Source organism: Mesoplodon densirostris, chromosome 1, assembly GCF_025265405.1.
Source record: "Mesoplodon densirostris isolate mMesDen1 chromosome 1, mMesDen1 primary haplotype, whole genome shotgun sequence".
NCBI classification, from domain to species: domain Eukaryota; kingdom Metazoa; phylum Chordata; class Mammalia; order Artiodactyla; family Ziphiidae; genus Mesoplodon; species Mesoplodon densirostris.
In genome coordinates this window covers 209,093,300-209,116,669 of record NC_082661.1, presented here as the reverse complement: position 1 = coordinate 209,116,669, position 23,370 = coordinate 209,093,300, and the positions used below count along the sequence as shown (strand labels likewise).

The following is a 23,370-nucleotide window of genomic DNA, read 5'->3' as shown; positions in this document are numbered from 1 at the left end:
AGTAGGTCGCCCTCCACCCCGACCCCTGCCTAAGGGAAAAGCCACTGAGGTTTAGGAAAAGCAGATCAAGTAAGATATATTAATCACATAGAAAAAAGTCATCTTTTGTTTTGCTTCTTTTTAAGAAAGGTCCCATGAATATACAGCACTCTGTTAAGGAACTCTAGTGAAATGTAATCAGAGGACTGGAGGAGAGGGCACTGGCAAAAATAGACCTATTCTAACATGTTCTAGAGAATAACAAGTTAGTGCCATTGTCAAGGTGCATGTTCTGCACCAAACAACTTTTGTTGTTGATTTTATTTTTTATTTTTTTGGATTTTAGCTAATTACAATTTTTAAATCACTGCTAGCAAGTGGTCCAGAAACTCCAACAGCCACCAACACTGGGACCCAGCAATTTTCAAACATTCACTTTGTGTTTCGAAATTTAGAAAATATTAATACAACAGCATCGTAGTAAAAATATCATGCTAAAATCTGGGGTTGCTCACCTGATTTATTTCTGTGTGAATGGGGCTAAGCTTCTGCCTCTGATTAACCTTGCTTACTAATTCCTTCTTCCTCCATGCCCACAAGGAATATGCATTTTTGAGGACACCGTTCCAATGCCCTGATGCCCTCTTTACCTGCTTTGAAAAAAACAAAAGCCCAAATCTCTCTGTTCTTTTTCAATTCTGTTAGTATGTTGTACATATTTTCCAGCACCGAAACTGAAGTAACATCTACAACCGTGAAAAGCTAAACCTAGTCAGTACTAATAGAGTCATTTTTTGGTATGGCTATTAGGTCAAATTACGATGAGAAAAAAAATCATCATTACAATTCAGTCAAGTATAAATAAGATAGCTAGATAAAACCTTGTAAACTGTCACCATTTAGAGATCTAATTCAAAAGTTTCAAACTTGAACTAACACTATCAAAATTCCGCCAGTTTGAAAACCAGTAAAAATTATTGCTGGAATCCAATACTTAAAAGTTGGTAGTTTGTGCTGTGATGCAAGAGTGGGGAAATACTTTGTGCTATGGAACAAATACCCTGTAAAATCTGTAGCCGCCGACGAATTTTGATTTATCACTTTGCATCTGTTGCTAAGAAACAAGATACTGTGAACGTCAGGTGATGGAGTCAATATGTTGAATGTTCTAAGCCAGTTAATCCAGTTGCACTGGCATATGTATGGTTGGTTTTATGTTCAAAAGCAACAAAACATGAAAAGGAAACAGGAAACTTGCAGGTGGATCTATAACTGCGAGTCCCACTCTGGTCAGGCACACCTCCCTCATCAATACCTCCGTAACCACAGAAACTCAAAATGGCTCTAAAAACCTGCAGTGCCAATTAGGCTGTGCATAGCAATTGCTACCCGTCCAGTCTGTCTGGGGTGGATGTAAAAGGGCTGTAGCTCAAAGACCACACAAAGTGAGTGTGTCTTCAATGTGTTCTGAATAGTGAAGTAATCCTAAGGTCACTTCTGAATACTATTTTTCTTTTTTTGTCTGTATGAACGATCCATTGGTCACGCAGACCCTTGTGTAAAAATAAAAGAATCCTCAAGGCATGAAAACATCAGTAATCTGTAATCTGCTGGACTCTTCCTCTGTCTGGGAAAATATTCGCCACAACTGGACCCAAGCAAATTCTTCTTGGTCACTCAAGGCTAAGAAAAAAATTCTGCTTGTAAGAACTGTAATTTTTCTTCTTCTCTCTCTTTCTCTTTGTGCCAGCAAACTACCACTCTGGTGGCAAATATAAAAGTGCAGAATATATGGACCACAAGGCCGAGCATACACCGCTAACAGCGGTACATCTGCCTGCCCGTGCTGTTTGGGAGTCTCTGGAAGAGGCTTTTTAATATTATTCTACAATGTAAATGTAGGTATAGCCTATTATATAAACCATCTTAGAACATAAACCTCCATGTACAAAAAAGACTAAGAATATCTAATAATAACTAGTGCAGTGTGTCAGTTTTTGTTTTTTTGCTTTTGGTTTTTGTTTTGAAAGAATAGCTAGGTAATATATGAAACTAGTTTCACACTCTCTGGTTGGTAAAAGAGATGCTGGATGAGCTACAGTAAAGGCAGCCTTTTACCAAGTTACCACCTATTACCATCAAAAGCCTTCCATAGAAAGCAAAGCTCTAGGATCATCCCATTTCTGCTCATTATCAGACAGACAACATCACCCTCAAAGACTCTGGGTTCTGAAAGAACAAACTGGCCCAGGGTGCCAACTTCTGCTTCAAGTGAATCTGGGCCGTGTAGGGCAACAAGCACTTGTTTGCTGTCTCTATCTGCCACCACATGGACTCACTAGCATCTCTCAATAAAGACAAGGCTAGGGTAGTAGGTAAAGCACAATGTTTTACAATTAAAGGGCGCTTCACTGGTCAGCGCAAGAAATAAGTACAGGAGTCGGGGGCATTTCTTTTGGCTGTCCATCATGGGGGAGCGGAGTTGATCTCTGACTTCTATGCATGTTCCATGGCAGCCACTTCGGCCGGCACAGCGAGGCTGAAGAACGCAGACACGGCGGGCATCTCCGGGGTGCTGCTCCGCGTCTCCGTGGCCTCTCGGTTGTGTGAGCATTCGTCATTGCAGCCTGTCTCAGTCACCTTAACAAGACTCCTCTGCAGGTGTTCCTTTGGTTTGTCATCCAAAGTACCTCCTGCTGGTGATACCCGGCCATCTGCTGTCCTGACAAGGTGTGTGATCTTGGTTTTCCTTGCTTTTCTCTTTTGACTGCCCACCAAGGGTTCTTGCGCCCTTGTTGGCTCTGGAGTGTTGGGAATGGATGGGGCATTTGTAACCTTATAAGCAGGCTCTGTGGTGTTTCTGTCTTCTGAAAATATGGCTTCTGTAGGGTGAATGGCAGCCAAGAAGAGTTGCTTGTTTGACCATTTATCCCCACTTCCTTTTTCCGGAACATTAGGCTTCTCCTTTTTGTGCTTGTATTTGCTGACAATTTTGTGGAATAAGTTCTTTTTCTGAGACTGGAAAGGACCTTTGCTGGTTTGGGTCGGTTCTGAGGACATATGTCCGGTCTTCTTCTTTTTTCTTGGGACAGGTACACATTTCTGGTCAAATGTAACAGGACTATACTGAGGGAGGCTGTTGAATTTCTTTTCAAATTCTTCATCCAGCTTTGCTGAGCCAAGGAGAGAGTCTTCCTTTGGCTTTGTCTTCTTGAACTTCTTGCTTCCACTGGTCCCACTCTGGTGAAATGTCCAGCTTTCTTCATGCCAACACTCTTCACGATCAGAGGACTTTCCTTTTCCTGACCTTCGTTTCCCTCTGCCAACATTAGCTCGCAGAGAGGTGAGCATACCCTCAGACACCAGGGTTTTATAAAGAGCACCTTTGCAAGACCTCTCAGATTTCCGGGAGCCACAAGTCTCTATTTTTCTGTGACACTCACTGTCCTCAGGCTTGGCCTGTCCCGATAGACTGGGTGGTAATGCATCCTCCGTAGGGGTCAAAGGTTCTGCTTTTATACCCTCTGGGACCTCACCAGAAATGTTCTTGCTGGCAGAAATACTGATAAAATCTTGAGGTCTTGACTCTTGGGTGGTGTCTGAGGATCTCTCCTTTGACATTTTCTTCTCTCTTGATTTCACTTTCTTCTTTGGTGGCTTGGCATCCAAAATGCTTCCCTTGCCACTCGAGGATGTATGCACCTGCTTGCGAGGGGTATCTCCAAGCTTCTCGATGCCCCAGTCTCCCTTTGCAACAGCTTCAATGGTGTACATGACACTCTCGATATCAGATTCCGAGGACTGCCTCTTTTTGCAAGTCTTCTTGGGTGTGGATTTATCATTTCCCTGTCGATCCATTTTGGTTTTCTTCTTTTCCTTTTTTAGCTTTTCTGGTTTGCTTAACGCTGTGGGAATCTCGATGATCCTAATGCCATGAGGATGGCACATGTGATCCTTCCTACTGGGAACATCGCTTATTATTATCTTGCTACTGCCAGAGTAAGAAAAATCAGGGAAGTGACTACATTTTTGATCTTCCTCTAATTCTTCCTTTTTAATTGCTTTAGGAGCTTCCATTTTTATACCCATTATATCATCCATTCGCAGCTCCTCAAAATTTCTTAATTCCTTAGAATCTCTTACATTTTCCTTAGCTGATTTTTCAAATTCTGCTTCTTTCTGGAACCTGGCTTCATCTATTTTCTCCATTTTCATTTCTCTTTCTTCCTTGCCCTTCTCCAGTTCTTGAATTCTTCCGCCATCTGATTCTTTGGCTTTTATTAGCTTTGATTCTTCCATTTTCACCCCCTCTGATGCCAGGCACATCTCTGCCAGTTGAAAGAGTGCAGACTCTCCACAGCGTTTTACAGGTTCAGCACCGCCCAACTGTGAAGTCTTCGAACAGATCTCTGCAAACTGAAACAAGGCTGATGCTTGACATTGTTTTGACGGAACATCAGGGTGGGAGGTACCTGAAGATATCTCGGCAAACTGAAATAATGGTGACTCCTGACGCAATTCAGAGGATTCCGAAACATCAGGCCTGCAAGTGCCAGAGGATATCTCTGGTGTACCAAGAACATGTTCTCCAGCTAAAAGCAGCATGCTCAGGCCTCCCATTTGAGTAGGATCAGCCATCCCAAAGTTAAGCTGAGGCATTTCTTCAGGCTTTGTTTTCTTGGGGCTTGGCAAGGCTCTTGAAGAGTCAGATGGGAAGGCCCATAGTTTCTCCCGTGGATTGACAGTGGATGTTGGGGATTTCACAGGCTTGTTTGTGGTAGCACACCATTTGTAGCCAGGATTTGCTTTCATAAATGCATGTTTATACTCCTTGGCCATGTCTGTGTATTTCTGCTTTTCCTTTGGATCGAGAACAGCCCACCAATCAGCTAGTATCTTGGTAGCACCTCGGTTATCAAGCCTGTTCCTGTGTTCCTGACGTACAAGAGAGCGATGACGTTTGCAAAATAAGAGAAATGCATTCATTGGTCTCCGGGCTCGCTGTTCTGGTGATTCATCATCTTCAGTTTCACCATCTTGCTCTAGACCAGCGGCCCCAAGAAGTTGAACCTTATCAATATCCTCCTCTTCGTCTTCCTCTTCTTCCTCTTCTGAAAAGTCAAGAAGTTTCTTTGCTAGCAATGGATGCCACTGAAGGCACTTTCGTTTTGGTCGTTTTCCAGCTCCTTCTCCTTCTGCGGAATAACCTTTATTTCTATGACTGCCTTTCATTACTCTGACCGGTCAAGTCAAGACTTTCCATCGTGAGTTCAATGGAACATCAGAACTTCCAGCTTCTGTGATGCAGCAGAATTCCAGGAAGGCAAACGGAAAGTACACAGGGAGGAAGATGAACTGCGGCAAAGCCTGTGTCATATGATAGTGACCGCGCGGGTTCGCCGGGCGCGAGGGCGTGTGTGTGGCTCGCCCTCAGCGGCCAGTCAGGGCTTCTCTATGGGAAAGTGGAGAGAGAGGAGCTCGCAGAGCCACTCGGCCTGCCTTCACTGTACACTCCAAGATTCTGCTGTTTAAAGAGTGACTCTCATAACCACTAAGGACCTACTCTATAGCACAGGGAACTATACTCAATATTTTGTAATAACCTATAATGGAAAAGAATCTGAAGAAGAATATATATATATGAATCACTGTGCTGTTCACCTAAAACTAACACAACATTGTAAATCAACTATACTTCAACTTAAATGATGAATTAATTAATCTAATTAAATACAATTTCTTCCCTAAAAAAATAAGAATGACTCTCAACTCTTCTAAACATATAAAATATTTTCTTAAACCTTAATCCACCCACTCCTGACACGTTAGGACCTGAGGCAAGACTGCGCTGTGCTGGAGGCTGAGGCCCTGCCCTGCAGCTCTGGGTCTGCCCCGTGTCCTGTAGGGCCTTGCTTACGGGACGGAACATGGACGCCCAGCCACGTAGCCAAGCTCCCACCTCCCCTGCTGCACACAGATGAGCTTGGCCCCCTGGGGCCTGCAAGCGTCACATCTGTGGCTGGGCTCGTCTTCTAGACCATGGTCGTCACCTGGAAGCTTCTTAGAAATGCAGAATCTCAGGTCCCACCCAGACCTACTGAACAGTAGTCTACTTTTTCATAAAATCTCTAGGTGACTTATGTGCAAGTTAGAGCTTGAGAGCCTTTGCTCTCACGTGGGAGGCTGAGGTCAGAGGCACCCATCTCTTAAGTTTAAGAGACTCCCTGTTAAAATGCTTTGTTCGTCTTCTGACCTCTGAAGGACTTGAGAAGATTCTGGCCAATGATCAGTTCTGTTCAATTCCTTGTTGGACTTAAGGTACATTCCAAACCATAGCTGATTTTTCCTCATATACATTTCATTTTTTTCGGTCAGGTAATTTTCCTTAAGCTGTATTCTTAGTTAGAATGCACCCCACCCACCCTACTCTGTCAATATCACCTGCATCAGGGTGGCCACCTCTTCCGTGAAGCCCACCGCAATACCCCCAAGGAAGAGCTTCCGTTCTGACCCCATCCTCCTTAGTTGAAAACTCTGGTAGCCCATTCACTGGGTCTGCTCTGGTTATACAACTGAATCCTCCATGAGACAATCAGCTCCCTGACATAGGAGCTGAGTCCCATTCAGATTTAGATTCTCCATTGCCCATAGCTGAGTCTATCAGATTTTAAATACACATGTGAAATTAAATCTGCCTCTCTTAAGTTTATTTTTGTGGCTCCTGCAATTCTCTGCTTGTGCCAGAAAGGAGATGAAAATAGCCCTGCAATTTTAATGAAGGTGGGTTTTACTCCTGGGTCTTACCACATTTAGGAAAGTGTATACATTTTGTACTTTCATGCAAAATTGTGCTTGGCACCGACCTGGTGGTCACGAAGGGAAGCAAGGGTGTTCTTCGATGAGAATTCTTGGGCAGCTGGGTCTAGTTCTGTTAGTGAACAGTATTCAAATGGAGGAATTGCTTTAGCTTGGAAAGTAGACCTCAGATATAGGAGGAATAGAGCAGAAGAAAAAGGAACTTATGAAAAACGGAATACAGAAGTGTAAAGGAAAGGTCAATGTCTATGACTGGCCCAGTCTTCTGGCTCTCTGTGTCCATGGATCATAACTCAGGAGTCATGGGAGTGCAGAGAGGGGGCAGGAACCTGCAACGGGGAGTCTGTGCTCTAGTTTTGGCTCTTCTGCTAATTAACTGAGCCCCTGAGAAACTCACTAAACATTTGTGGGTCTCTGTTGTCACATCTGAAACATGAATAGTTGGTCAATGCTTCTTAACCAGAGAAGAAAGCTAGAAAAATGGGGGTGGGGGTAGGGGATCTTGTGTAAAGACACGTGGCCAGGTGGGACACCCAGAAATGCGTATTTGCTGGGTTTGTGATGGGCCCCAAGTATGAGGTGCCTTTCTGATATTCAGTTCTGGTTAAGCATCAGTAAATCAGATGCTCTCTTAACATTCCTTCTAGCTCAAATATTCCCCAATTTCATGACTACCAGCCCAGTAGTGAATGCATGGTTAGGAGTCTACGGGTCTGGCAGACACTGCTGGTTGTACCCCTCTTCCTTTAGGAACAAAACCCAAAGTTTTTGCTCCACACACGCCTCCCAGAATAACTATGACATTTCCCAGCTTTCCTTTCGGGATGTCCGTGGACTAAATTCTGGCCAAAGGGAAGTGGTGAGTGTAGGTTCTGGGAGCGCTCTTAAAAGACAGAGGTGTGCCCTCTTGCTTCTTCTTGCTGACAGGCATGCATAGATGATAGTGGAAGATGGGCCAGCTGGGTCAGTGCTGGACATGGGAGCTGCCATAGGAGATGGGAGGGAACCAAGACAGTGTGGCCTGGGTCCAGGATACCAGGGAGTCGTGTCAGAAGGGAACTTCTACCCCCAGGCTTCCTTTATGTGTGAGAGAAAGACATTATCATCTAGTTAAAGTAACTGCAATTTTGCTCTTACTCTTTCTTTCAGCCAAACCCATTTTAAACTAAAACAATATGGAGCATGGAAAAGACTTTACGGACTCCAGTTATGCTTCCCAATCTTCATGTCTGCAGAAATTAAATGTCTGTTTACTGTGGCTTCTTGTTTTCTACTTCTGTAAGTGTAGTATGTTTATAAGACAGAGAATACTATTGTCTTTTACAGAGAGCACTTCTTTCACAGCCAAAAATTCATGGAGAGGTATCACAATTTTAGGAAGCACAGTTTTCTTTTTATGATTTTATCTTATTCTCTACAAAAATATATTATTTCCTTACCATATGCCATATATATATATACATATATATATATATATGTGTGTGTGTATATATATATATATATATATATATGTATATATATATACATATATAATTTTTGCCCTCAAAAATGGTCAGTCACCATTAATTTTGTGTGAAATTTGGTAGGACCTGAACTACAGTGAAATACCAAGAACTGCCATTTAAATTACATATTATTGCTAATAATTGTTATGACTGGCAATAAGCAAACATGTGGTGTTGAGTTTTTTAAACGCTTCTACATTTTTTTTGAAAGTTTGGGCTTTGACAAGAGCTCATTAGGAAAAAACCTTTAATTCTTTTCCTTCTTATTTATAGTTGAACAAAAGCACACACCTCCACACACTATATATGTATACGATAATGGAATTTGTTTCTTGTGAACTTGCATTTAGCCTGTGAAAATTACCTTTAATGACTTTGAAAGATATTGTGCTTTTTGCACATTTTAAGTTTCTGATGGGGGACAGGGATGAGGGGCAGTGATGGGAGGATGGTGAAAGAAAAATTATATATATACATATACATATATAGAGAGATATAGATATAGATATAGATATAGATATAAAATTCAGGGCATAAGACCTGCAAAATTCTGGGATTAAAAGTCATGTGAATAATCGTTTCCATTTCCAAACCTCTCTTAATAAATAATGGTAAAATGCCACAGTAGATATTTCAGGCTATTTAATAAAACTCTCTTTCTCTGTCTCTCTGTCTCCCTTCTCTCATACACACACACACACACAGCACACCCCAAAACAAACTCATTCTCACATACAGAATAGAAACTAAACCAAATCAAAGAAAGATGATTGGGTGGGGAAAGGAAACGGGGACTCTTATGAAGAGCTCTCTCTGTTTACCTTCATTCCTCTCATCCGGGTCAGTGTAGATGGAAGCCAGAACCAAGAGGGAAAAGATAACAAAAGCCAATAAAATGAATGCCATTTCCAGGTTGGTAAACGGAAGCTCCATGAAAGACCACAAACTTCTTCGCCTGCAATAGAAAGCAGACACTGGCTTAGTATACCCTGGTCCAGAGAGAACTTGTTGAGTAATTATTTATTGTAGAATGAGATTTACTAAGACTTTTTAAGATACTTCTGTGCACCTGGAACAACACACCTGGCACTAGCAGAAATGGAGGGTGCTCTCGTTTTTTGAAATTTGGCATCAGTCTTGGTGTCATTGAACTTAGACTTTGCTGTGTAGACTGGAGGAGAACATGGGAGTCTGAAGGGCAGAGTCAATTTATGTGTTATGAGTTTTTTGGACAAAACCCTGGGAGTAAAGATAGAGTATATTTCATATCATGAAGGAAAAAATAATGTTGGTTTCTATCTCACTGACCACACCCAGGTTCAGAGTAATGTTCTTGTGCCTGAAGTTATCCAGCGTTTGCCAACCAGGTGATAAATCTACAATGGAAGCAATTTTTAGTGAAGAAACCATAGTCTTCAGAGTAGCTGGATCAAACTCAACCCAAATAAAGATAAATGTGTTAACAATTCAACCATGAGAACTTCCAATCTCAGACTCGAAAAAGGAGAGCTCATGTGTCTAGAAAGGAAAGCATAGTTCCATTGGGGGGAAAGGATAACATCTAGCTGGAAATAACCTCTGTCTTTCTGTCTTTCAATGTTTACTACATAAATGGAAAATATTTAAAACACTGCAGACATATGTGGGAATGTGATAATTTTAAGAAGACCCAAAGAAAGAGATTTCACATCTTTCCACTGCAACTCATTCCAAAGTCTTTATTTACTGTCTATTTTAGGGAAATAACTTATTGGGGTCTTTCACCTAAGGGTTCAGTCTCCTTTAAATATATTTTTTAAATGACTTCATCATACCCTGTAGTTGAGAGACAAGATTTGAGGTGGGAGTTAGGCTTGCTCTCTTTCCTAGTTGCAGTCTTCCAGTGTTGCTATAGCAGAACAGAGGTGGGTGAGGGGATAATAAGTTCTTTAAAATCTGCTGGTTTTGAACAGATTTCTGATTCTTTTTTTTTCTTTTGGACATACTTCTTACAATTGACAATAGTTTGGGGGATATTGATCAGAAGTCTGTAGCTTTTCGTAGGTTTGTAGGACAGAAAATTAGACATGGAATTTATGTGTCATAGGTATGCACATTTTAAGATATGAAGAATACTACCGGGGCTTCCCTGGTGGCGCAGTGGTTGAGAATCCGCCTGCCAATGCAGGGGACACGGGTTCGAGCCCTGGTCTGGGAGGATCCCACATGCCGTGGAGCAACTAGGCCCGTGGGCCACAACTACTGAGCCTGCACATCTGGAGCTTGTGTTCCACAACAAGAGAGGCCGCGAAAGTGAGAGGCCCGCGCACCGTGGTGAAGAGAGGCCCCCGCTCGCCGCAACTAGAGAAAGCCACGCACAGAAACGAAGACCCAACACAGCCCAAAATAAATAAATTAAATTAAAAAAAAAAAAAAAGAATACTACCAAGGGGGTTAAGATGTATCTTGGAAATTTTTCACATCAGTGCACATTGGTCGAGCTTATTCTGGTTACTGGAAGCTGAGCATTCTAGAGTATGGCTCTACTGTTATTTAACCACTCATATTGATGGGAATTTGGGTTCCTTCTAATTTTTTGTCATTGCCAACAACGCAGCAGAAAATATTTTTTTGTAAATATAAATTTTCACACAGGTACACATATCTCTAGGAAAGATTTATAGAAGTAGAACTGCTGGATGTATAAACTTTTGAAATGTTCCTTCACAAATTTCCCTGAAATTTACAACCTTATCAGTACTATATGTAAAGAACTGGTTCCCAAATCCTTCCTCAACACTCCCTCTTTCGGTTTTCCCCCCCAATTTGAAGTTAAAAATACGATCTCATGTTTAAATTGGCTTTTCCCTGATTTCTAGTGAGGTTGAACATTTTTTTATGTGTTGATTTATTACTTATACAGTTTGCTCTGTGAATAACTTGTCTTTATCTTTTGCCCAGTTTTAAACTGGGCATTTGTAATTTTCTCACTGATTTGTAGACACTCATTATAAACTTTGGATAAAAAATTCCTTTCAGGGCTTCCCTGGTGGCGCAGTGGTTGAGAGTCCGCCTGCCGATGCAGGGGACGCGGGTTCGTCCCTAGGTGAAGTAGGTGAAGCTTCCTTGCCCAGTCAAGATTTCTGTTGGGCTACATGTTTTTCTACAGTGACTGATTTCTGTTCTTATTTGGACTCATATTTGCAAAGAAGCACTATATGTTATGTTTCAACTTTAAATTTTAAAATACATCATATGGTCCAGAACAAAAGCAATGTTCTTAAGTACCTCTGAATGTTCAAATGTAGATGATCTATGTAAATTCAGTTAGGGATCAAAATAGCCAGACTTCTTCCAGTGAATACTGAACTGACAGTCTTTGAAAATCTTTCTCTGGAGACTTCTTACAGTAACAGGGAAAAATGTGGGTTCTTGGTCAGTTTCTCAATAAATACAATTTCCTGAAATATCTCAGGGCTTTGTCATACCTTATACCCTTTTCAACAAAGAAAGTTGTCTTAACTATTCCCTTATAAAAAGGCATAGAGTAAGAGAATTGAGAATGTTAATTACAAATGAGATAGTGGATTTACAAACTATTAAGAGCTGCAGAACTCTTGCAATACTAAAATATTCTGAGTTTTTTTTTTTTTTTTTTTTTTTTTGCGGTACGCGGGCCTCTCACTGCTGTGGCCTCTCCCGTTGTGGAGCACGGGCTCCGGACGCGTAGGCTCAGCAGCCATGGCTCACGGGCCCAGCCACTCCGCGGCATGTAGGATCTTCCCGGACCGGGGCACGAACCCGCGTCCCCTGCATCGGCAGGTGGACTCTCAAACACTGCGCCACCAGGGAAGCCCAATATTCTGATTTTCTATTAAATATTTTTTATTCAGTTTTAAGATCACAGTTAAAGTACTTTAGCATGTTATACACATGACTTACATGTGCAATTTTTAGAAATTAAATTAAGTATAAGATTTTGAGGAAAGAAATTATATAAACGTGTATATTGACTTTTACTACACATACATCTAAGAAAGCAATAATTCTGTTGTACCATTAAGTGGAAATCATTTATTACATGGCACGTTTACACCAACTCTAAAGAGAACCAAGCCAATTTATTAAAGCAAGAAAAATGAGCAATTCGGTCATGCTGAAAACTGTCAACAGACTTAAGACCTGGTGGCCAAATGAAGCTGTGGTTAATTTATAATAGGTAAGTAAGCAATTCAAACCTATGGGAAAAGTTCATAATCTGGTAATGTGGACTCTCAGGTGGTTTTTATTCCTTTTCGACAGATTCCTGAGAGCAAGCCATGAATGCTAAGGAAATGAGAAACATGTTGCCGAGCATGTGCTGAGCTCCAGATCACAAACCTCCCCCACCCCAGTTCTGCCGCTACGAGCTGACGCACTAAAGGGAGGTGTCAGTGGACGTGAGCACTCCCCTGAGGCCGCCAGGGGATGTGATGGTTAGTCCACGAAACGCGTGCCTCTGTGATTTAGGTTAGAGCTTGTGAGGTAAGACGTGTGGTGCGGTGCAGTGGGAGGGTGTGGAGGCATGGAATTAGGTCCTTGCTCCTCGGTAACCAGTTCTGGCCCAAGTTATTAGAAAATCTCTGGAAAGAGTACTAATGTTCACAGTAACTAATTCTGTGCATAAAGATCAACTTAAGGAATTGACAGACCATTAGCCAGACTCATCAAGAAAAAAAGGGAGAAGACTCAAATCAATAGAATTAGAAATGAAAAAGGAGAAGTAACAACTCACGCTGCAGAAATACAAAAGATCATGAGAGATTACTACAAGCAACTCTATGCCAATAAAATGGACAACCTGGAAGAAATGGACAAATTCTTAGAAATGCACAACCTGCCAAGACTGAATCAGGAAGAAATAGAAAATATGAATAGACCAATCACAAGCCCTGAAATTGAAACTGTGATTAAAAATCTTCCAACAAACAAAAGCCCAGGACCAGATGGCTTCACAGGCGAATTCGATCAAACATTTAGAGAAGAGCTAACACCCATCCTTCTCAAACTCTTCCAAACAATTTCAGAGGAAGGAACACTCCCAAACTCATTCTACGAGGTCACCATCACCTTGATACCAAAACCAGGCAAGGATGTCCCAAAGAAAGAAAACTACAGGCCTATATCACTGATGAACATAGATGCAAAAAGCCTCAACATAAGACTAGCTAACAGAATCCAACAGCACATTAAAAGGATCATACACCATGATCAAGTGGGGTTTATTCCAGGAATGCAAGGATTACTCAATATACGCAAATCAATCAATGTGATACACCATATTAACAAATTGAAGGAGAAAAACCATAGGATCCTCTCAATAGATGCAGAGAAAGCTTTTGACAAAATTCAACACCCATTTATGATAAAAACACTGCAGAAAGTAGGCATAGAGGGAACTTTCCTCAACCTAATCAAGGCCATATATGACAAACCCACAGCCAACATTGTCCTCAATGGTGGAAAACTGAAACCATTTCCACAAAGATCAAGAACAAGACAAGGTTGCCCACTCTCACCACTCTTATTCAACCTAGTTTTGGAAGTTTTAGCCACAGCAATCAGAGAAGAAAAGGAAATAAAAGGAATCCAAATCGGAAAAGAAGAAGTAAAGCTGTCACTGTTTGCAGATGACATGATACTATACATAGAGAATCCTAAAGATGCTACCAGAAAACTACTAGAGCTAATCAATGAATTTGGTAAAGTAGCAGGATACAAAATTAATGCACAGGAATCTCTGGCATTCCTGTACACTAATGATGAAACATCTGAAAAGGAAATCAAGAAAACACTCCCATTTACCATTGCAACAAAAAGAATAAAATATCTAGGAATAAACCTACCTAAGGAGACAAAAGACCTGTATGCAGAAAATTATAAGACACTGATGAAAGAGATTAAAGATGATACAAATAGATGGAGAGATATACCATGCTTCTGGATTGGAAGAATCAATATTGTGAAAATGACTCTACTACCCAAAGCAATCTACAGATTCAATGCAATCCCTATCAAACTACCAGTGGCATTTTTCACAGAACTAGAACAAAAAATTTCAAAATTTGTTTGGAAAAAAAAAAGACCCCGAATAGCCAAAGCAATCTTGAGAACGAAAAACGGAGCTGGAGGAATCAGGCTCCCTGACTTCAGACTATACTACAAAGCTACAGTAATCAAAACAGTGTAGTACTCTTATTCAACATAGTTTTGGAAGTTTTAGCCACAGCAATCAGAGAAGAAAAGGAAATAAAAGGAATCCAAATGGGAAAAGAAGAAGTAAAGCTGTCACTGTTTGCAGATGACATGATACTATACATAGAGAATCCTAAAGATGCTACCAGAAAACTACTAGAGCTAATCAATGAATTTGGTAAAGTAGCAGGATACAAAATTAATGCACAGAAATCTCTGGCATTTCTATATACTAATGATGAAAAATCTGAAAGTGAAATCAAGGAAACACTCCCATTTACCACTGCAACAAAAAGAATAAAATATCTAGGAATAAACCTACCTAAGGAGACAAAAGACCTGTATGCAGAAAATTATAAGACACTGATGAAAGAGATTAAAGATGATACAAATAGATGGAGAGATATACCATGCTTCTGGATTGGAAGAATCAATATTGTGAAAATGACTCTACTACCCAAAGCAATCTACAGATTCAATGCAATCCCTATCAAACTACCAGTGGCATTTTTCACAGAACTAGAACAAAAAATTTCAAAATTTGTTTGGAAAAAAAAAAGACCCCGAATAGCCAAAGCAATCTTGAGAACGAAAAACGGAGCTGGAGGAATCAGGCTCCCTGACTTCAAACTATACTACAAAGCTACAGTAATCAAGACAGTGTGGTACTGGCACAGAAACAGAAAGATAGATCAATGGAACGGGATAGAAAGCCCAGAGATCAACCCATGCACATATGGTCAACTTATCTTTGATAAAGGAGGCAGGAATGTACAGTGGAGAAAGGACAGCCTCTTCAATAAGTGGTGCTGGGAAAACTGGACAGGGACATGTAAAAGTATGAGATTAGATCATTCCCTAACACCATACACAAAAATAAGCTCAAAATGGATTAAAGACCTCAATGTAAGGCCAGAAACTATCAAACTCTTAGAGGAAAACATAGGCAGAACACTCTATGACATAAATCACAGCAAGATCCTTTTGGACCCACCTCCTAGAGAAATGGAAATAAAAACAAAGATAAACAAATGGGACCTCATGAAACTTCAAAGCTTTTGCACAGCAAAGGAAACCATAAACAAGACCAAAAGACAACCCTCAGCATGGGAGAAAATATTTGCAAATGAAGCAACTGACAAAGGATTAATCTCCAAAATTTATAAGCAGCTCATGCAGCTCAATAGCAAAAAAACAAACAACCCAATCCAAAAATGGGCAGAAGACTTAAATAGGCATTTCTCCAAAGAAGATATACAGACTGCCAACAAACACATGAAAGGATGCTCAACATCATTAATCATTAGAGAAATGCAAATCAAAACTACAATGAGATATCATCTCACACCAGTCAGAATCGCCATCATCAAGAAATCTAGAAACAATAAATGCTGGAGAGGGTGTGGAGAAAGGGAACACTCTTGCACCGCTGGTGGGAATGTGAATTGGTACAGCCACTATGGAGAACAGTATGGAGGTTCCTTAAAAAACTAAAAATAGAACTACCATATGACCCAGCAATCCCACTACGAGGCATATACCCTGAGAAAACCATAATTCAAAAAGAGACATGTACCAAAATGTTCATTGCAGCTCTATTCACAATAGCCCGGAGATAGAAACAACCTAAGTGTCCATCATCCGATGAATGGATAAAGAAGATGTGGCACATGTATACAATGGAATATTACTCAGCCATAAAAAGAAACAAAACTGAGCTATTTGTAATGAGGTGGATAGACCTAGAGTCTGTCATACAGAGTGAAGTAAGTCAGAAAGAGAAAGACAAATACCGTATGCTAACACATATATATGGAATTTTTTTAAAAAATGTCATGAAGAACCTAGGGGTAAAACGGGCATAAAGACACAGACCTAACTTGAGAATGGACTTGAGGATATGGGGAGGGGGAAGGGTAAGCTGTGACAAAGCGAAAGAGAGGCATGGACATATATACACTACCAAACGTAAGGTAGATAGATAGTGGGAAGCAGCCGCAGAGCACAGGGAGATCAGCTCGGTGCTTTGTGACCGCCTGGAGGGGTGGGATGGGGAGGGTGGGAGGGAGGGAGATGCATGAGGGAAGGGATGTGGGAACAGATGTATATGTATGACTGATTCACTTTGTTATTAAGCAGAAACTAATAAATAAATAAATAAATAAATAAATAAATAAATAAATAAATAAGATCAACTTCAGGGCAGGATCAATTTTGACCACTGACTGCAACAAGGAAACAGTGGCCACCGAACTTCTAAGTACAAGGTTTCCTCTTTTCTGTTATTATTATAAATCATACCACCACAAATAAAATTTGGCCAGGAGAGGAAACTTTTTGTATGTGTGAAGAAAATGTATATTGATATTTTTAAGGAAAGCGTAGCACAAACAGATGGACGTGTATGAGGGGAATCAAATGTACTTGTCTTGTTGTTCACTCTTTTGCTGCTTCTGTTTCTAAAATGTAAGATAATGTCCCCAGTGAAAAGGACAAGGTCATTTAATATGGGGTATAATAAACTTCACTATCACTTCCAAACTATATAAAAGCAAAGCAGTCCATCAGACTCTGAATACATCACCAGACATATCTGGTAAGATGAACTGAACCACTGTTTCTTTTTTTATTGTAAGTATGAGGTTAGTCAATCTAAATAAGATAACTGTAAAATAAAAAATCCCCAAACTCAAAGAAACACAAAATCCAAATCTAATTCTTTGGGAATGCTTGTCTAAATAAAAGCAACCCCTAATTAACAATTAGTACACTCTTTATAAGGTGCAAAACAAGATCCTATGTGGGGAAAGCTAAATTTTAATTCCCACCTAACAGTCACTCTGAATACTTTATAGGTCAAATGTAATAAGAGCATTTGCTTCTACTGCCCATTTTCAGCAATACATTGTTCTCTCTGGAGAAGGTGGTTTGGGAAGTCAAAACACTGCAGTGGAAAACAGTGGCCCTGACGGTAGAAGCAAAAAAAGACAAACCTTTGAAACAGGACTTACTGGAATTAACCGTTAAAGCCGAGGTAGCCCATTAGGACTGGCCTTATCTGAGGGCTCTGTGGAGCAGTGCAATCAAAGGTGAACCTTCTCACAGCATCATGTACACCCCGACTTCCCCTTTACAAATGATGACTCCAGGCCTTGCACGACTTCCTTCCTTTTCCCCCAAGAAGCGGCGATGCTTCCCCTTTGCTGTATGGATGCTGGCCTCCAGCCTCCAGCTGCTGGTCTCCAGAACACTTAGGATTCATACAGTAGTTTAACAGGCAGCATGGTCCCACTGCTTCACATTAATGCCAAATGCCAAACTTGGAACAGAGCTACTTGATATTCCCCATCCCTCCCCCGGAACTCTATAAACAAAACATGTCATTCAGTTTTCAGCTTACTCCTAGTGCTGTATCGATTTATAATCTGCTTGAGATTTTACATAGGTGCAAACATTTCCAGAGGATGAGCCAAGGACTACAGAGTGCAAGCAAAATTTTCTATGACTCAGGCAGAGTAGCATCTGACTTGATAAGAGAGTGACAGGGATTACACAAGTTGGATTCTAAATAACCAGACCCGTTCAGATGCTTCATTTTGTTCACAGTGTTCGATCACTTTTTTTCTCGGCAGCAGTTTGAATGGCAGGAACTATAATAACAGTGATAACGTGGGAATGAGTTGAGCATGGCTTTGAGGGGGCACTGGTAGAAAGCTCATCTGACGGAATTAAATAAATATATTTTCGGGGGGGAAAAGACTGTCAGAATTACAATGGTATGATATATCCTTTTAAAAAAGAGGGCTTTAAAGAATTCACCATTTTCATCTAAAATCTGGGACCTAACCTAGTTTGGGGATAAGAATCTGTGTCTTCAAAGTGGCTGTGGGACCTTTTGCCTTTTCCTGGCCTCATTACAGTTATCCAAACAAATAAACACTTAAGAAGGGCGTCTTACAGTATTTTCTCTCTTTCACTCAGCTTCTTGGAGCTGCAGCTTCAGTAACTATAGTATACTCTACACACTTCAAAATTACATAGGAAAATACCCAGAATAACTAAATAAATAAAAGGCTAAAGAAAACTGGAACAGTACTGTGTCTCCATCTGAGACTAAATCATCCACTTCCAGCAACACAGAGAAGGGCTAGGACAATTTTGTTCCAAAGATTTATATACAGGTTTGAATCTAGAAATTAAGGTAAAAGCATAAATATTGAGAATTTCAACTAGATTCAGAATGGTTTCAGAAAGATATGATACAACAATTTAGAATAAAACAAAGGCAGAAGAGCATCATATTTTGGTTTGCTTGAAATATATATAAGATGCAACAACTTTTTCTCTTGAGGATGCTTGTGGGACAAATGTTAGTGTAGATGGTGTTTGCTGGCAGATTAAGGTACACACCATAGCAATATGATTTTCTAAAATAAAAAAGAATGAGAGAAGTGAAATGAAAATGATAAATGGGGGAGGGTACTACATGTTGGTCTGCAGTATTTGTGCTCACAAATGTTGTTACCTGAAAATACCAACACCCCTCTCCAGTGGATTCAGGGCATGAGAAAAGCACTATTTTTGAAATCAAGACATTACTCAGAGAAATGACAAGGTGAGTGTCTAAAAGACTATAGAGCTTTGCAGGATTTCTGCTACTCTCAGTGCCTAACCGCTTAAAAATTAAGCATGTCTACAAAAAGGTGGGGTTTTTTTTTCTAAAGTACCTGAAAACAGTCGTATCCAGTAGGTTGCCCTCCACCCCGACCCCTGTCTAAAGGAAAAGCCACTGAGGTTTAGGAAAAGCAGATCAAGTAAGATATATTAATCACATAGAAAAAAGTCATCTTTTGTTTTGCTTCTTTTTAAGAAAGGTCCCATGAATATACAGCACTCTGTTAAGGAACTCTAGTGAAATGTAATCAGAGGACTGGAGGAGAGGGCACTGGCAAAAATAGACCTATTCTAACATGTTCTAGAGAATAACAAGTTAGTGCCATTGTCAAGGTGCATGTTCTGCACCAAACAACTTTTGTTGTTGATTTTATTTTTTTTTTGATTTTAGCTAATTACAATTTTTAAATCACTGCTAGCAAGTGGTCCAGAAACTCCAACAGCCACCAACACTGGGACCCAGCAATTTTCAAACATTCACTTTGTGTTTCGAAATTTAGAAAATATTAATACAACAGCATCGTAGTAAAAATATCATGCTAAAATCTGGGGTTGCTCACCTGATTTATTTCTGTGTGAATGGGGCTAAGCTTCTGCCTCTGATTAACCTTGCTTACTAATTCCTTCTTCCTCCATGCCCACAAGGAATATGCGTTTTTGAGGACACCGTTCCAATGCCCTGATGCCCTCTTTACCTGCTTTGAAAAAAAAAAAAGCCCAAATCTCTCTGTTCTTTTTCAATTCTGTTAGTATGTTGTACATATTTTCCAGCACCGAAACTGAAGTAACATCTACAACCGTGAAAAGCTAAACCTAGTCAGTACTAATAGAGTCATTTTTTGGTATGGCTATTAGGTCAAATTACGATGAGAAAAAAAATCATCATTACAATTCAGTCAAGTATAAATAAGATAGCTAGATAAAACCTTGTAAACTGTCACCATTTAGAGATCTAATTCAAAACTTTCAAACTTGAACTAACACTATCAAAATTCCGCCAGTTTGAAAACCAGTAAAAATTATTGCTGGAATCCAATACTTAAAATTTGGTAGTTTGTGCTGTGATGCAAGAGTGGGGAAATACTTTGTGCTATGGAACAAATACCCTGTAAAATCTGTAGCCGAAGACTAATTTTGATTTATCACTTTGCATCTGTTGCTAAGAAACAAGATACTGTGAACGTCAGGTGATGGAGTCAATATGTTGAATGTTCTAAGCCAGTTAATCCAGTTGCACTGGCATATGTATGGTTGGTTTTATGTTCAAAAGCAACAAAACATGAAAAGGAAATAGGAAACTTGCAGGTGGATCTATAACTGCGAGTCCCACTCTGGTCAGGCACACCTCCCTCATCAATACCTCCGTAACCACAGAAACTCAAAATGGCTCTAAAAACCTGCAGTGCCAATTAGGCTGTGCATAGCAATTGCTACCCGTCCAGTCTGTCTGGGATGGATGTAAAAGGGCTGTAGCTCAAAGACCACACAAAGTGAGTGTGTCTTCAATGTGTTCTGAATAGTGAAGTAATCCTAAGGTCACTTCTGAATACTATTTTTCTTTTTTTGTCTGTATGAACGATCCATTGGTCACTCAGACCCTTGTGTAAAAATAAAAGAATCCTCAAGGCATGAAAACATCAGTAATCTGTAATCTGCTGGACTCTTCCCCTGTCTGGGAAAATATTCGCCACAATTGGACCCAAGCAAATTCTTCTTGGTCACTCCAGGCTAAGAAAAAAATTCTGCTTGTAAGAACTGTAATTTTTCTTCTTCTCTCTCTTTCTCTTTGTGCCAGCAAACTACCACTCTGGTGGCAAATATAAAAGTGCAGAATATATGGACCACAAGGCCGAGCATACACCGCTAACAGCGGTACATCTGCCTGCCCGTGCTGTTTGGGAGTCTCTGGAAGAGGCTTTTTAATATTATTCTACAATGTAAATGTGGGTATAGCCTATTATATAAACCATCTTAGAACATAAACCTCCATGTACAAAAAAGACTAAGAATATCTAATAATAACTAGTGCAGTGTGTCAATTTTTGTTTTTTTGCTTTTTGTTTTTGTTTTGAAAGAATAACTAGGTAATATGTGAAACTAGTTTCACACTCTCTGGTTGGTAAAAGAGATGCTGGATGAGCTACAGTAAAGGCAGCCTTTTACCAAGTTACCACCTATTACCATCAAAAGCCTTCCATAGAAAGCAAAGCTCTAGGATCATCCCATTTCTGCTCATTATCAGACAGACAACATCACCCTCAAAGACTCTGGGTTCTGAAAGAACAAACTGGCCCAGGGTGCCAACTTCTGCTTCAAGTGAATCTGGGCCGTGTAGGGCAACAAGCACTTGTTTGCTGTCTCTATTTGCCACCACATGGACTCACTAGCATCTCTCAATAAAGACAAGGCTAGGGTAGTAGGTAAAGCACAATGTTTTACAATTAAAGGGCGCTTCACTGGTCAGCGCAAGAAATAAGTACAGGAGTCGGGGGCATTTCTTTTGGCTGTCCATCATGGGGGAGCGGAGTTGATCTCTGACTTCTATGCATGTTCCATGGCAGCCACTTCGGCCGGCACAGCGAGGCTGAAGAACGCAGACACGGCGGGCATCTCCGGGGTGCTGCTCTGCGTCTCCGTGGCCTCTCGGTTGTGTGAGCATTCGTCATTGCAGCCTGTCTCGGTCACCTTAACAAGACTCCTCTGCAGGTGTTCATTTGGTTTGTCATCCAAAGTACCTCCTGCTGGTGATACCCGGCCATCTGCTGTCCTGACAAGGTGTGTGATCTTGGTTTTCCTTGCTTTTCTCTTTTGACTGCCCACCAAGGGTTCTTGCGCCCTTGTTGGCTCTGGAGTGTTGGGAATGGATGGGGCATTTGTAACCTTATAAGCAGGCTCTGTGGTGTTTCTGTCTTCTGAAAATATGGCTTCTGTAGGGTGAATGGCAGCCAAGAAGAGTTGCTTGTTTGACCATTTATCCCCACTTCCTTTTTCCGGAACATTAGGCTTCTCCTTTTTGTGCTTGTATTTGCTGACAATTTTGTGGAATAAGTTCTTTTTCTGAGACTGGAAAGGACCTTTGCTGGTTTGGGTCGGTTCTGAGGACATATGTCCGGTCTTCTTCTTTTTTCTTGGGACAGGTACACATTTCTGGTCAAATGTAACAGGACTATACTGAGGGAGGCTGTTGAATTTCTTTTCAAATTCTTCATCCAGCTTTGCTGAGCCAAGGAGAGAGTCTTCCTTTGGCTTTGTCTTCTTGAACTTCTTGCTTCCACTGGTCCCACTCTGGTGAAATGTCCAGCTTTCTTCATGCCAACACTCTTCATGATCAGAGGACTTTCCTTTTCCTGACCTTCGTTTCCCTCTGCCAACATTAGCTCGCAGAGAGGTGAGCATACCCTCAGACACCAGGGTTTTATAAAGAGCACCTTTGCAAGACCTCTCAGATTTCCGGGAGCCACAAGTCTCTATTTTTCTGTGACACTCACTGTCCTCAGGCTTGGCCTGTCCCGATGGACTGGGTGGTAATGCATCCTCCGTAGGGGTCAAAGGTTCTGCTTTTATACCCTCTGGGACCTCACCAGAAATGTTCTTGCTGGCAGAAATACTGATAAAATCTTGAGGTCTTGACTCTTGGGTGGTGTCTGAGGATTTCTCCTTTGACATTTTCTTCTCTCTTGATTTCACTTTCTTCTTTGGTGGCTTGGCATCCAAAATGCTTCCCTTGCCACTCGAGGATGTATGGACCTGCTTGCGAGGGGAATCTCCAAGCTTCTCGATGCCCCAGTCTCCCTTTGCAACAGCTTCAATGGTGTACATGACACTCTCGATATCAGATTCCGAGGACTGCCTCTTTTTGCAAGTCTTCTTGGGTGTGGATTTATCATTTCCCTGTCGATCCATTTTGGTTTTCTTCTTTTCCTTTTTTAGCTTTTCTGGTTTGCTTAACGCTGTGGGAATCTCGATGATCCTAATGCCATGAGGATGGCACATGTGATCCTTCCTACTGGGAACATCGCTTATTATTATCTTGCTACTGCCAGAGTAAGAAAAATCAGGGAAGTGACTACATTTTTGATCTTCCTCTAATTCTTCCTTTTTAATTGCTTTAGGAGCTTCCATTTTTATACCCATTATATCATCCATTCGCAGCTCCTCAAAATTTCTTAATTCCTTAGAATCT

The 23,370-nt window shown here is 40.8% G+C and overlaps 1 protein-coding gene and 1 pseudogene across 2 annotated transcripts; both read right to left on the bottom strand.

Annotated features, from left to right (window-relative positions):
- Positions 1-2,475: 2,475 nt before the first annotated feature.
- LOC132486545 (HMG box transcription factor BBX-like) lies at positions 2,476-5,211 on the bottom strand. Of its 2 annotated transcripts, XM_060093886.1 has the most exons (2): positions 3,009-5,211; positions 2,476-2,918 (listed from the first exon to the last, which is right to left on the bottom strand). In XM_060093886.1, exons 1-2 carry the CDS (start codon positions 5,209-5,211, stop codon positions 2,476-2,478), a joined length of 2,646 nt encoding a protein of 881 aa, XP_059949869.1. The 2 variants fall into 2 exon arrangements, with proteins under 2 accessions (XP_059949869.1, XP_059949860.1); XM_060093877.1 differs by having other exon boundaries at positions 2,476-5,211.
- Positions 5,212-17,567: 12,356 nt separating this feature from the next.
- On the bottom strand, positions 17,568-22,396 carry LOC132488989 (uncharacterized; annotated as a pseudogene).
- Between the last annotated feature and the right edge of the window lie 974 nt (positions 22,397-23,370).